The sequence below is a fragment of the Ptychodera flava genome, chromosome 17 (genome assembly GCF_041260155.1).
Source record: "Ptychodera flava strain L36383 chromosome 17, AS_Pfla_20210202, whole genome shotgun sequence".
Taxonomy (NCBI): Eukaryota; Metazoa; Hemichordata; class Enteropneusta; family Ptychoderidae; genus Ptychodera; species Ptychodera flava.
In genome coordinates, this window is record NC_091944.1 from 16667951 (window position 1) to 16682836 (window position 14886).

Below are 14886 nucleotides of genomic sequence, written 5' to 3' on the forward strand. Positions count from 1 at the left end.
AACTGTGATATCTGTTTGCAAACAAAATGTGATATCTGTTTGGTCCAAAAATATCAAAAAAATTACAGAAAATTCACAAAAATTGGTAAAATGTTGCACTAAAGTTTTAGTGGGAAAAATTGCAATTCTCAAAAAGTTAAGGCAATACCGAAGGATTCAAAGTGCGTGTTGGTTGCTATCGCTGGCAACGTTCCAAACGCGCAATTTTGTACGTGCAAAATCTTACCGTTCCGTTGTTTTCTATGGATATTCGACTCCTGGTATTTTGAAAATGCTCAAAATCTTTCAACTCTCTCAATTGTAAACCAATTTAGCTGATTTTTTGTAGGATTATTGACGTCATAGGTGAGAATATAGATGAGTATGCGTTTCTAAAAATTCCAGACAGTTTATGAGATATCACAGTAAAACCCTTCAAAATTTCACAAAATGACACGTAGATATTTTCCTGTTGAAAAATTGTTTATACTTGAACAGATACCCTAATCCATGCTAGGGGCTCTAAACAGGTATTTCATGTGTTACATTCTGAAATTTTGGAAAATTTGGTGCAAATTTGTAGGAGCTGAAACATTTAAAAATAGAGCTGTGAAAATTTGTATATCAGTGACGTCACTGATCAATCGCGCGACAAACCTGTGTCTTTTGGAATTGTATGGTTCTAGAAATCATTATTATGCAAAGAAAACCATGAAAACTTTGCATTTTGATTGATTTTGGAAATTACCCTTAGCAACCATTGCTTAGCAATTTGAATCATTTGGTATCGCCTTAAATGGCCCTTTGAAACTTTTTACCCCTTCACAACAATATTTTGGCTGCACCAAATTTATTATCAATGGTAATGGTGTACAGTGTTCTCCCTGAATAAGGTAACAGGGGCGTGGCGCCCTCTTGTAAATTCCGAGCGCCCCCTTGCCAGAAATGAAAAAGATTTATTTTTTTGAAACATAAAACAATAAAATGTTCGGGGAAAAAAGTTGACAGTGATTTACAAGCAAAATGCGAGCGTGAGCGTCGATCCAAGCAGACTGCAAACGTAATTCTCATCGATCTTGCAAATCTCGCGAGTTTGTGATGTCATCCGAGATCATAAGCCCATGTGCATGTGCAACTCATCGTAGGCAGCCATATTTGCATGGCTCAGTCCGCAACGTTACGTTAGCCACGGTCCCTCCATAGGGACCGTGCATTAGGTAACCCGCTTAGCTGAGTAAACATGGCAAGGAGCTGGAGGGTAACCAAGGACAGCAGAGTACACTGAAGTTTTTATAGGAGGTTAGAATTTTGTTTGTGTATTCCTTCCCAAAGCAAAATAACCTAATGTTAGGCTCGGTCGGACGTGTATGAGGATGAGAACACGTGAGTGTTATGGTGATAATTTTGACATCGATGAATAAATGTATGTCTCTAGACTCGCTATGTTTTCGTTTTCAAATGTAATCTTCATTGAAATCCGTGAACTGTAATAAAAGTTATGGAACACTGTTTCAGATCTTTTCCTTTGAGTTTTTTATACGAAAAAAATATGCCCCCAAGCCTGAGTTTTATGGTCACCATGATAATTTTGACATCGATGAATAAATGTATGTCTCTCGCTATGTTTTCGTTTTCAAAAAATGTAATCTTCATAATTGAAATCAGTGAACTGTAATAAAAGTTATGAAACACTGTCTCAGATCTCCTTTCCTTAGAGTTTTTATACGAAAAAAATCTGAAAAAAATACTCCCCAAGTGCCACCAAATAACACCATTTTAATTTCTGTTTTTCAAAAGCTCCAAAGGTCGCTTGTGGTGCTTCGCACCACGTCTTCGCCCTCTTATAAAAAAATCCTGGGGAGAACACTGGGTGTATGCAGATCTGTTTGCAGAAAATCTGGGATGAACAGATCAAATGTGATTGGTTAAATGACCAGAAAGAAATAAATGGCAAACTGACTTGTCACAATGTTGTTTGTATTCTTCTTCTCCCTGTTTTCTTTGTTTGATTTCTCTTTTGAACTCTGCAAGGGAAAGTTTAATGGATAAGATGTAATAATGCGTATGAACAATCATAATCTCTATTGACACTGCTGTGTTTTTGTTGAACAAGGTTTTACAGTGGGAATGTCATACTTCCAGATGATATTAAATGTGATGTACAAACTGCATTCCATTTATAGATTTCATTGAAAGTCTCATGTACTCTTCAACAGTTTGCAGCATAACAATTAAAACATTTGATTAATTTTTTTGATTTAAGTAAATAAGTCCACCCATGTTTTGTTTGAAAATTCAAGCACGCCAAAGCCATATCCCTTCATAGAACGATATCAAATTATGTATCTTGTAATGTTTTACTACATGCTTATTGTCCTCCAATGATGCTGCCTCCATAATAAATATTCTAACTGCCACATTCTGTCTTGAAGTTACAAAACATTAGGTCATTAAAGATTAGCTGTAGGAAACCTTGTGGAAGAATGTAACACAGGTTCTGTGTAGATCCACTTGAGCCTTTGATAATTTCAGCTAGCAAGTTATTTTTACTATGTCAGTCTATTGATAGCACAGAGCTGAATCTAATGTACATGTATCTATACAGTAAATAAATTTTGCTGCATGCTTTTGAGTCACTGTACCTTCAACTGTCTGGATGTGTACTTTTTGTAGCTTCTTCAATAAGACATCAAAGTCACTTGACAGTTCACCTCCTTCCATTGTCCACATCGAACAAAACCTAAAAAAAATATCACATCTTGGGTTTAATATAATTTGACAGGAAACTTAGCCCATCTGAAGAATACCCAGTCCATAGATGTTTTTGTGGTGAAAATAATTGGGGTTTCTTAGGGGGTCCTCTCATTGCTTTGTGGAGCAACTAGACTTGCCAAGGTTATGTTGGTTTGTGCATGGACGCAGTAGCAGACTACCTCCAGTAGGGATTTTAGGTCACGTGACAATTGTGTTGAACGTACGCGTTCGATGCAGGTCTAGTCCGAACTTTCGCGTTAATTCTTAAATGGACCAAATAATCAGAGAAAATGAAACTGTAGTGTTAGAGATTATTATTTTAACTTCATTTTGGGAAATTTTCACTTTTGTACTACGATAAATGGCAAAGCAGCACGACTACAAACTCACGCGTACCGGCGATTTTGGCGTCCATTATGAGCGTTGTGCCGTGACCTCGAATGTCCCGCGAAGGAGATCGAACATATACCTCTTTGATAGGCTCTCCGCATGACTTATTCTGATCGCATCACTATTTTTTGGGGTTGGTACGAAAGTAGAGATCATGGGCTTCATTTTGAGGGGGCAAACGTTAAAATCGGCCGAGAAAAACTCAATCTGTGATCAAACTTTGTGTTTCGTTTGTGTTTTTTTGAAAGAAAATCTTGATTTCCTTAAACGTTCGGCCCCAAAATTAATTTTATGATAAATATTAATTGTAATTCTGCAATAATTACGAGTCTGACGATGCGAAAAATGATGCTTAAGGCCCTTTTTAGCGAGTATGGTTTCACCCCAACTTTACATCCGGGCACTCCCAGGAATCACATACAAGTAATCGGCGCTTCGCCGCATGTTCTGTGTCAGGAGGTCTAAGCTGAGTTCCGACGTTCATGATTTTGCAGCTAGATTTGTCTGATTTCTTATCTAACGCAAGGAACTAGAGAAATATACTTTACCCTTTCAAACGTTATCTTGTTCGAAGTAGTTTGACTTCCGGGTGATATTTTTCGATAGACACTGAGTGAGAAGTTGTCAAGCAAGCACTGCACTGCAGTGTAGGCATACGCACGAGCACCACACTTTGCCGATACTATACTGAAATTTTAGTTTCTATCTTTAGTTCCCGAGAAGGGGACTATTTTGGTTCTCTCTGAATAACAAGGCCATAGATTATTAATTTGTTCTTTCCTCATTGATGGTGTCCCGGACTTTGGAAAAGTTGTATTTATACTGGTTTGTATTTCGGACCGCTGACTTCGACATGTTCGAGGGTCTATGTTATTTCCGGGGCAGCTTAACTTTGCATCCAGTTTAATGCAGTTGTTCATTCTATAAATGCGTGTTGCTGTTTACGGTATTGACAAAGGGTTGAGAACGAAGTTTTTTTGACTTTTTGGAAAAGTTCTTTGTTTTAACTTAAAATCGACATTAATCAGACATATTTCATAATCATTTAATAAAGTGTAATCACACAAAAAAATTTAAAAAAAAATTCGAAGTTCAAATTTAAAAAAATCTAAAAAAATATTTTGTTAAATTTAAATGAAGTTCTAAAATGTCACAGGTATCATTTGATTGTTTACAGTTATTGTTGTTTATTTGTTTACCTTGTAAATATAAATCTAAACTTTTTTCACATATACAAAGTAAATATGATGGAATATGATTATCATATTTCTGTAGATGTTCACGATACATAATGCATACAGCGATCAATGTCACAGGTATCATTTGATTTTTACAGGTATTGTTTTTTGTTTACCTTGTAAACAGCATTCTAAATAACCTTTTTCACTTATAAAAATTAAAAACCATTGAACATTTCGTCAGCAATATCCACAAAAAATTTCATCAATTTCAATAAGAAATGCTTGAGTTATTGCAAAAAGCACAAGAAATTGCAATTCTAGTTTCTCAAACAATGTTCAAAATGGGGTCACCTGGTGGTTATGATAACTACAGGTGTCTACCATGGCATAATTTCTAAACAGGAGAAAGTTTTTTTCAAATTCAACAGGACATATCTCTGCATGTACTGAACCGATTTTCATCAAACAAAATGCAATCAATAGCCCTTTCCCGGGTTGCGTGCAAAACGAACGATTCATACACAATGGTTGTGTGAGGGCGCAAGTCTGGTGACTCAGAGAAATTTCTTTGGGGTTAAAATTTGTAAACACGGAGCGCGTGATCTGTTTTGTACGACCCAGCCGTCAACATCGTCTGCTGATACAGGTTAGAAATTATTTTACAGTGTTTATAGACGTCCTAGCGCAACCAGCATGGTTAGGTTCGTGTGCAATGCTCCAGGATGCTCGGCGTCAGCGGAAAAAAAGGAAAAAATTGTCGAAATATCCGTGGATGACCAATGTAACATTTCATGCTTTCCCGACCAAACTGAAAAATGCAAGGTTACGACGGCAGTGGATAAAAAATGTTACGTCGTGAACAAGGCTGGTCACCCAACTACTATTCAAGAGTGTGCTCCAGACATTTCGAGGGCGGACGAGGGCCAACATCTATACATCCTGTTCCGACATTATTTGGGTACAATAGTTACAAGGTGTCGCCAGTGTGTCGATCAAATACTAACATATTGAAGCGTGAACAGGCTACTGCTTTTGCGTATTGGAGTTGCAACCCCGAGAAAGAAAATGTAGAGCTGCAGCAACAGGCAACAATCATAGATGCTGAGATGAGTGACCTTGGTGAAGAAGTGGTAGTGGATTGCAGTCATTCTGATACAAATTCTTTATCTGGTAAGCATAAACATGTACAATGATGTACATAGTGACTCCAACTCATATTACCTTGATTGCCACATGCAGTATATTCAGGGTCTATGGTACATCAAATCATGGAGCTACTACCTCCATGATCAAATCATAGACAGTAGAGCTCGCTATACCGTCTATGATCAAATGAACAAATTTTTGACAGCTTAGAGAAAAATTGTATCATAAATAATTTCAATAGAGGTGAGATAGGTGGGGTTTAATATAAGGTCATTGAATCACATAGTGCTAAAAGGTATACTGTCTGTATCTTCTGTTTTCTTTTCTCATTATTCCAGGCCAGTATTCACTGTCTTGTTCCACTCCATGTTAAAATGGCCTGCACTCTACTTTTCAACAAAGCCTGTGTACGCAAATGTTATTGTCAACAAAAATGAATTCAAGTTCAAACATTATTTCAGTTTTCAACATAGACTAAACACACATGGCTGTGTTCATAATACTACCATGCTGCAGGAATTCAGACAACAGAAACTGTAGTTGAAATACAGACAGAAAATACAGAAAAAATAGCCAAAAGCTACAGCGAATTAGCTTTATCTATTTTCTGACTACAGTAGGAAACAATTTCTTTTAAGGATGTACCACTGAGCATTATGCACATGTGGAATTTTCCCTTCTCATAGGATTACATGTAGAATTGCTAGAAAAACAACTTGTACTATATTGTCATTTGAATGGAAATTTGCACAAAGCTCAGACAAACGAAATAAATAATAGCGATGAAATAAAATTGCAGGGTCATCGCCCTTAATTTTGAGATAAATGGCAATGTATGATTTTGTCCATAGAAAAAAAGGCATTGGTGGTAAAATGCTGACTCAACATTCTTTCTCATAAATGTTAAAATTCATACTCGTACACGAGCATGGTGACCCTCATTTTTTATTACACATTTTGATTATACTAACAAAGAAGAATCCAAAAATTGACAATTTATTGACATTGACAGTACTTTCAATTTTACCGCCTGTACATCCTTAACAGGCAATTATCGCCAATATTTGGGTTGAGGCCAAACATTTTATCAACCTATACCAGACACTGACTTTACCTTTACTTACATCCTTTTAACAATGATGTTATCACATCAAAAAGTATGCCTCCATGAAGGTTGTTGTATGTCATGGGGATGTCTTGTTTTGACTTGACAATACAACTTATAGTATAATGAGTTTTAATTTGGATAGTTTCACAAGTTAACCATTCCTTCATAAGATTTCAAAATGACAAAAGACATATTTTTTGTCTCTATAGGTTCTTCATTGAATATGATAGAGCCAATCAATCAGCATGATTACCTGTATACAGCTATGAGTGATGATGATGGAGAGCACTCAGATGAAAGAAAACTTGGAAAACTAAACCTAACAAAGCTTGGAGATGGATGGACAACAGATCAGGCAGATGCCAACAGGAGGAGAATTCGTGTGTATGTTGACAGCACAACTCAAACAGATATTTGTGGAAATGACATTGATAAGTTGCTAAATGAACATTCAGAACTGAAAGAGAAGCTGACTGACAGAGACAATTTGAGAAGAGAACTGTTTATTGAAAAAGTAATTGAATCTGATGAAAGTGTATTTAGATATACAGGGTTTCCTTCCCGCCAATATTTAAATTCCTTCTTTAATATTCTTGATAAGAAGGAACCACAGCTAAAATACTGGAGTGATAGTACAAGTGCACAGGAAAAGAATTATCAAAGTCAGCAAAGAAAGAAGACAGGACCAAAACGTAAATTACAGAGATATGATGAGTATCTTATGACCTTAGTTAGATTACGTTTAGGGCTTCTTAGTTTTTTATTGGGGATATTTTTGGGGTTTCCAAAACCAGAGTTTCACAGGTATTTATAACATGGATTACATATATTTCAAAAATAATGAAATTAATCATAAAATGGCCATCACGACAACAGGTAATGAAAAATATGCCACTGTCATTCAGGGAACAGTATCCAAATACAAGAAGCATAATAGATTGTACAGAATTTTATGTTCAGAAACCACGGAAACCTAAAGCACAAATCGCCACATACAGTTCATACAAATCACACAATACTCTTAAATTACTTGTATCTATCACTCCCTCTGGTATGTTTTCATTCTTATCAAATTTATGGGGTGGGAATGTTTCAGACAGATACCTTACAGAACACAGTGGATATTTAGATCTTATTGACCAGGGTGATGAAATTATGGCTGACCGTGGGTTTAATATTAGGGATTTGCTTCTAAGAAAGAAAGCACTTTTACGTATTCCTCCATTTACACGGAAAAGTAAATATGGCAAAGGTAAAAGACTGAATGCTAAAGAAGTTATTGAAACACGCAAAATTGCTAGATTGCGCATACATGTTGAAAGAGCCATTGGCCGTTTGAAATCATTTAATTTACTGAATCAGGTAATACCACTTAAACTTAAACCAGTAATGAATCAAATGGTCAGTGTTGCTGCAGGTATTTGTAATTTCATGCCAAAGCTTGTAAAAAAGTAGATAATGCTTTGTACCCAATACATTGGTGATGTTATCAAAAGTGGTGAAGATGCTTGATGTTAAACATTAAGTAAACAGATATCTAGTGATATAAAACAAATAATTTATTTCAGAAAATCAAAATGTTTATATTTTATTTCAGTAATATACATTTCACATTTAATAATAGAATACCAAAACTCTTGAATTTCTATAAATACAGTGGAATTTGATCGAGTGTCCGTTTTGCCTTGCAGAGCTCGACAAGTCTACATGTTGCTTATCATTAGAAAAGTAAACATTTGCAACAAATTGAGTATTTGGTGTTAGATTACAGCGCACGCGGCGAACGTTTCCTAGACACTGTCTCGTCTACAATAATGACAGTCGTTTCAGCATGCCACTCATGCACAACAAGCTTGACACCGCACTATAGCTATAGCACATCATCAAAGTTTTCTTTCAGCTACAGCTTTGTGTTCTTTGATTTGGGAAATATAACTCAGACAAAACTCACTGGCATATTTTTCGAGTGTCGGATCTATATCTCGAGGAAAGTCCTCAAAATCAACCGGACTGACTCTCGGCGTTTTATTACAGTGAAACGTTGTATTTTTTCAGCAAGGTAAAGAATATTTTGAAGGCAGAGAGATATCATCGTCCCCTCCATGCTAACCCGTTGCCGTGTATGATGCCGTCCGGGAAATTAAGTGCCAAAATACGGTGAATTATTTCAGAAAACACTTGGTGTGTTATTCAATGGCACAAATGTACCGTGTTGATTGAATTGCACTTGCCTGTGCAAAATCAACACTTTTCTTCAAGTCTATTTTGTAGCTCAGAGAAGTGTCATTCAGAGAGAAGTGTCAATTGAAAAGTTTCATTTAGCTGAGACAAAAGAGAAAGCGGGATTAAAGTTTCATTTAGGAGTGTTTAGCATTTTCTGGTTGACAATATTCAGTGTTGTATCGTGTCAAACTTGTTGATAGAGTAGACTGCACTCGCAATGCTACAGACTGCATGCTGAAGGAACTGTTGTCGTGATTGCTGACATCGAGATGAGAAGAAAGGTTTTTTTTTAAAGAATTTACTTGTTTCTTCATAAAGTTCCCAATTTAAAGTAAACACCTAAAAGAAAACTGATGATGTGCATGTAGTGCAGTGTTATGCTTGTTGTCAGTGACATGCTGAAACGACTGCAGTGATCGTGACGAGACAGTGTATGGGAAACGTTTGCCGCGCGCTGTAATCTAACACCAACCAAAGACGAAGACTCAATTTGTTGCAAATGTTTACTTTTCTAATGATAAGCAACATGTAGACTCGTCGAGCTCTGCAAGGCAAACCGACACTCAATCAAATTCCACTGTACTTATAATAAATTATGAAAGGTGTAAGCATATTTAAATACTGCTTACTGTACTAGTTTACCATGTAAATATTGAAGAAAATGATTTTAAATTATCTATTTAAATTATTAACCAAACAGACATCTGCCAGTAATTTACATTGAATATTTATATAATTGGATCACAGTAATACTGTTTGATTTGGAATCAGTGTATTTAAAGTATGTATTGCATGTACCATATACACAGCAATATTTGTATTTATCACTAAGTTATTTTGTGTACAAGTAATTTTACCTTTTCATGAAAATAAAATAGTATTGTACTGTATCAGGCGTAGTAGTATTTGTAAATTAACACAACTTTAACAAATTCAAGAACTAATATTTGGGATTATATGTTGAAAAATGATTAGAAACCCCTACTAGGACATTGGCCTTTACAAAAACGATTTCAAATATCCTAATGTATTTTTCTGATTTTTTTTTATCTTTACTGTCACATCAGAGAGATAGATTCTCTTGCTTAAAGGGACAAAGTCACCCATTTTTGACATTATTTCAGTTATTTGTGTTTCTATATTTGTATTTATCTGCCCATTGAAATGGGCCCAATGACTGGTTCACAAATCTCAACCTCTACCCTGTACATGGGCATAATGCATGATAACTTCCATCGTTTGATTTTGGTATGTACCAAAATTGTTTAATGGAAGTGTTCACACACTATAACCATGCACTGGTTGAGAGTTGTACTATAGTATAACAACTGGATTAGCATAATTTAGTGAGCAGATCATCATCAAAAATATTTCAAAAGAAACTAAAATAACTGAAATAATGTCAAAAATGAATAACTTTGTCCCTTTGAAGGCTACAATTTGAGGATCACCCTAAAAAGATACAGATACTAAAGCTTCAATAACAAGTGTATACATGTCTGCAATTTCTCATTCACATTCCTATGTGAGACGTGGAACAACATGTTCTCTGTAAAATCTCAATAGTTTGGGTAATGACATTTCCCAGAAATCATGATCAAAATAAATTCGTTCTACAGAAATATCTTTGAGGGTGAAAAAAACAAAAATCACACCATTTCCGCATAGTACAAGCCAGCTGTACCTGAATTTGAACATACCACAGTGATCTCCTGTTAAGTTTAACACAATCATTAGCATCAGCATATACATTATGATAGGTAGGATCTCTGGCAGCATCTAATGGAGAACTATGTCGGTGTTTGTGAGAAGCTTTACACTCACATAGACCCTCACCACAACATTCACATGATACAACACCATCCGAGACTAGCACTGATCATTGGGTACTTTTCATGTACACACAGGCCAATATCATTCATCCTGGCATTTTTATGATTTTTTAAGTATTCTGTGAAATATAATTGTTTTGCAACTGGTTCTGAATCAAGGCCAAATTTTACAGCTTTCACATTAGACAGGTCTCTGCCATTCCCCAATATCTCTGAGACAATCCCATCAAAATTTGAACTACTGGCATTGCATTTTTTCAAAATATCCCCAGCTTTGCTAGCAGTTATTCTACCCACTCGGTGAGCATACCATTGCAATGAATTTCTCTGGCTGATAGTTTCTGACTGAATTTGTGTAATGTATTCTGATGTAATATTTTCTTGTAAAAATTTGATAAAATCACTCTGATTTGACTGTTTTGATTTAAAATCATTGAATAACTGTGGTATTGTTTGTAAAGGAAATGTAGTTGCATCAGTCACTGGATCTAATACTTCATTTACCTGACAGTCATCATGTTTTGTGAAATCATGAATTTCTTGCAATACCTGTTCAGCAGAGATTTTTGATTGGCATGACAATGGTTAAAATTTTCTAATGTTGGTTCTAACAATGTACTGTTATCAGAGTGTCCGATATTGATGTCATCTATTGGAAGCGGTCGTGATTCCTGCCGAGGACGATCCCAGTAACATGGAACGTCTGTACCAGTGGCTGTGTGTCTATCACAGTGGCGGTCACTGAAATCTTGTAAACTGAATAGCAAAGCTACACAGTGTTTACAGCTTCCATGTTCACTGCAAAAAAAAAGTTCAAGAAAATAGGTCAACTTGCCGTTTGTTTATTTTCTTGGTAGAAACAAAGTCACTGACCTTTTTTGTAGCCATCTATAAATTATCTAAAAAGTAACACTAAAACTTGCAACAATGTAAAGAGTTCTATTTTTGTACCTAACAATACGGCGTAACTATAAACAAAACGAAGCTGAATGACTCCACTCATTGCTCACTGTACATGGCAATGTCGAAAATTGCAAAATCGAAAAAAATATTAACTGTTACGTTTGTGGATATTTGAGGTGCCCCTTTTCGTTTTTGTCATTTAGTTTGAATGAGGATGTAGTTCGACGATGGAACTTCGCTAGTCAAATGTTTCAAGCTGAATTCGCAGACTACATAAAAATAAATTTGTCACAACTTACACAAGGAGGGAAACGACATTTCATGTTCAATAGTTCATGTTTTCAATTGACGACAAGAAACAATAGAACAACTGCCGACGATTATTCGTTGTGTCTCAAATTTTCCTAATTATCAGTAGGTTCATTGCGTTCAAATGTTTGTCTTTGTTATTATATTTAAATGACATAACAGAAACTTACGCTACACAAGTGCATCCACCGGATACAATATCACCTTCCTCAGACAGCAGTAACCAGGTTTTGTACGGTTTTTCACGGACGCTTGTTTCTCGTACACAGTCGCCCATTACGTAGAGATGATTGACATCTGGCATGGGATGTAGCTGTACACCTATGATGTTACCATCTTTATAAAGACGATATCCCCGATCGTATCTGTATTTTTTCATGCGAGATGTACTCCAACAACAGTGGGATATCAAATAAACAAAAACATCGGCAATATCGATTTTTGGCATCATTTTAAGACTGCTTTCCCATTGTGTGATCACATTTGGGTCAGGCAATACAACTTGTCTACCGCCATCAATCACTGTTCTGCGTTCGCCGAGTGATTTTTCATAGTCATCATCGGCTATCGCCCTAACATCCAACTCAAGCGTTAACACCGAAAGTTCCACAAGTTGTGCCTTCGTCGCCTCACCACAAGTTACATTCCTACTTTTGAGAAATTTTCTGAGCTCAGGTACTTTCATTTTCTTGACGTCGTCTGTAGTAATTGACGCCATCTTGACGATGAACTTCGCTATGCGCACAGTGACAGACGACAAATTTTTACCCCAAAAAGTGCGCCCCCATGAGTTGAAAATAGTAAAAATTCGAACGCGCCCGCACAACCCGGGAATCACTTATTGGTGAACTTGAAGAGAGCTTTCTTTTGATATATAATTTATTATTATTGTAGCTGTCTATCAATTTCATGTAAAATCCCTACCTCCAGGGTTTGTAACATTGTTCAGTGTAGATCTCCATTTATTTCTTATCAGTGGTATTTTTATAGTTACTTATATCTTCTTGACATTTTCTTAATGCAAAAGCAGTGTTTGATCCAGACAGGAGGATGGGGGATTCCAACTCTGTTGACATGTTGGCACCCCCGAGTAATTTGTTGAGGGGTACAAGCCCACCGTGAAATGGTGCCAGTCACACCTTTGAAGTAGAAAAGTACAGTCAGCTTTAAGATACAAATCAGAAACCAGATGGGAAAAATATTTTCTTTTTTGTGAAAGTTTTCATAGCTGTAGTTTAACCCTTTTCCTGCCAGACAGTAATAACTGTATCACTTCCCCATCAGCCAAGTCAGTAAAAAGCGGTATTGAGCCAAAAAATGACGTATTTTCACCCACTTGGCTTGGTATGTTATAGTATCTTTTGTCCAAAAAAAATCAACTTTACAGTATTATGTTTTCAACAGCCTTCAAATGTACAGTATTATGTTAAAATACATCATATGGAATACGGTGTGTTTCATTAATTTTAACCATCTTGACCTGGTGGTGAAATATGGACCTGGCAGGAAAAGGGTTAATACTCATTTTTTTATTTATGTTATTCGAGATTCATTAGTGTCTTGATGAGAAAGCCAGTGTTTCACATATCACAGGATGGTTCTATGTATTCATTTTAAATTGCAACAAATGAAAAAAAAAATGGAAATTCTAGTATATTTACAACTTTAAATTATAGAACACTTTTCTGGCAAAATCAACTCTGATCAGTACTATACCTGCTTTTCTTTAAAAAGTCAATTGCTTTTAAGTTCTCAGGGAAGATGTTATCCTTTGTGGCCAGAGAAACAAGGCTCACACATTGTATTTCATTATATTTGTTGTTCCTCAATTTTTCATTGTCAACTACGTCTTTCTAGCATATTTATATTGAGAGAATAATATATTGGTTTTAACACTAGTTTATTGACTCCTGTCTTGTGTTTGAAATTTTCACAATTCACAAAAGTCAAATAGTCCCCTTTGCCTTATGCCATTGAGATATTGCAACAGAAATCCTGAAATATGATTTCTTGAGTCAGAAAAGGGAAGGAAAACATTGAATGCATTGACGTGTAAAGTAGACCTATGTAGTGCATATCATACAGTAAGTGCTGGGAAAGAAAACCCATAAGAATTGCTTGTGGTTAAAACATATGCGCTGCCTATGGTGGCACACTGGCAAAGATTTACATGAGAAAAGGGTTTCCAAATTTTGCTCATTTCAGGTGCATAGTGACAATTTTTTTTCCACTTCTGTCTGTTCTGACAATTTTTTTCTCTCAAGCCATCATTACAGGATCAATTTTTTTTTCTTTCTATTTCACCTGGTGACAATTTTTTTCTCAAAATCCTTCATACCCCCCAGAAATCAAATGGTTCTCCCTTAAGCAGGGCAAGTGTACATCCATGATCAGACTACCCCTGGGAGACTACCACACAGAACCAAGCGGCTCCTCCATTAATTTCTTTCGATAATTTCTTAAAAACTACAAAATTTTCGACGGAATTCGTACATTTTATCGATAAAGTAGAATCTCGTTGACTGAGAAACGGAAGAAATGATAAGAAGTGTGCGTAGACTCGAAGAGCGAAGTTTAGATCTCACGGTCCCCGGCCCCATGAGGGACCGATCCACATTGTGATCTTCGCGAGGACAATGCAAACGGCGGGAAATACGCTCTTCCAAGCGCCGATTACGGTCACCAAATTCCTACTGGCGTTTGACACATTACACTTACCTAAACGGCACTGTTTTGTCGTCTAGCTATCTTCAAGCGCCCACGTTTTTGCTGCTCCGTTTTTGAGACAGCGGACCAGGCGACTGTTTTCAAGTCATGGTCATTACAAAATTAAAAGTTGCGCCAACACTACCGTGACCTGGGGTCAAAATTAACATTTTTACGTCATTTTGATAAGCAGCGAAACAATGTACTCAAGAAGATACAGTAGTGTCACTATACTTCGTAATCCTTCGCTAAAATTACATCATACTTATTTCGAACATATGATGCACTTGGCTGTGTTCACTTTTTGTGTAAACGGGCTTTTCACATTGTCGTAAATAAGTCGTTTTACGGTGCT

The 14886-nt window shown here is 36.2% G+C and overlaps 2 protein-coding genes across 5 annotated transcripts in view; one reads left to right on the forward strand and one right to left on the reverse strand.

The window, feature by feature from the left end:
* LOC139115622 (DNA endonuclease RBBP8-like) overlaps positions 1 to 14756 on the reverse strand; it is a 48595-nt gene extending 33839 nt beyond the window's left edge. Inside the window, exons 1-4 of one of the 4 annotated variants that reach the window (XM_070677884.1) lie at positions 14544 to 14756; positions 12750 to 12964; positions 2622 to 2719; positions 1940 to 2003 (exon numbers count right to left, since the gene is read on the reverse strand). In XM_070677884.1, coding sequence (XP_070533985.1) covers positions 1940 to 2003; positions 2622 to 2719; positions 12750 to 12787 — 200 coding nt within the window. In that variant the 5' untranslated portion in view covers positions 12788 to 12964; positions 14544 to 14756. The remainder of the gene's footprint in view (positions 1 to 1939; positions 2004 to 2621; positions 2720 to 12749; positions 12965 to 14543) is intronic. The other 3 variants (XM_070677885.1, XM_070677886.1, XM_070677887.1) reach the window with 3 other exon arrangements.
* On the forward strand, positions 4969 to 8807 carry LOC139115612 (uncharacterized). The gene is made up of 2 exons (XM_070677871.1): positions 4969 to 5474; positions 6768 to 8807. The coding sequence occupies exons 1-2, from the start codon at positions 5150 to 5152 to the stop codon at positions 7370 to 7372; spliced, it is 930 nt and encodes a 309-aa protein (XP_070533972.1). The 5' UTR covers positions 4969 to 5149; the 3' UTR covers positions 7373 to 8807.
* Positions 14757 to 14886: the final 130 nt, after the last annotated feature.

Excerpts from the sequence above, each read along its gene's own strand:
- LOC139115612 (XM_070677871.1), top strand. The coding sequence starts at position 5,150 with ATGTTACGTCGTGAACAAGGCTGGTCACCCAACTACTATTCAAGAGTG. Across the intron at positions 5,475-6,767 it reads TGATACAAATTCTTTATCTG|GTTCTTCATTGAATATGATA; the intron begins GTAAGCATAAAC and ends TTGTCTCTATAG.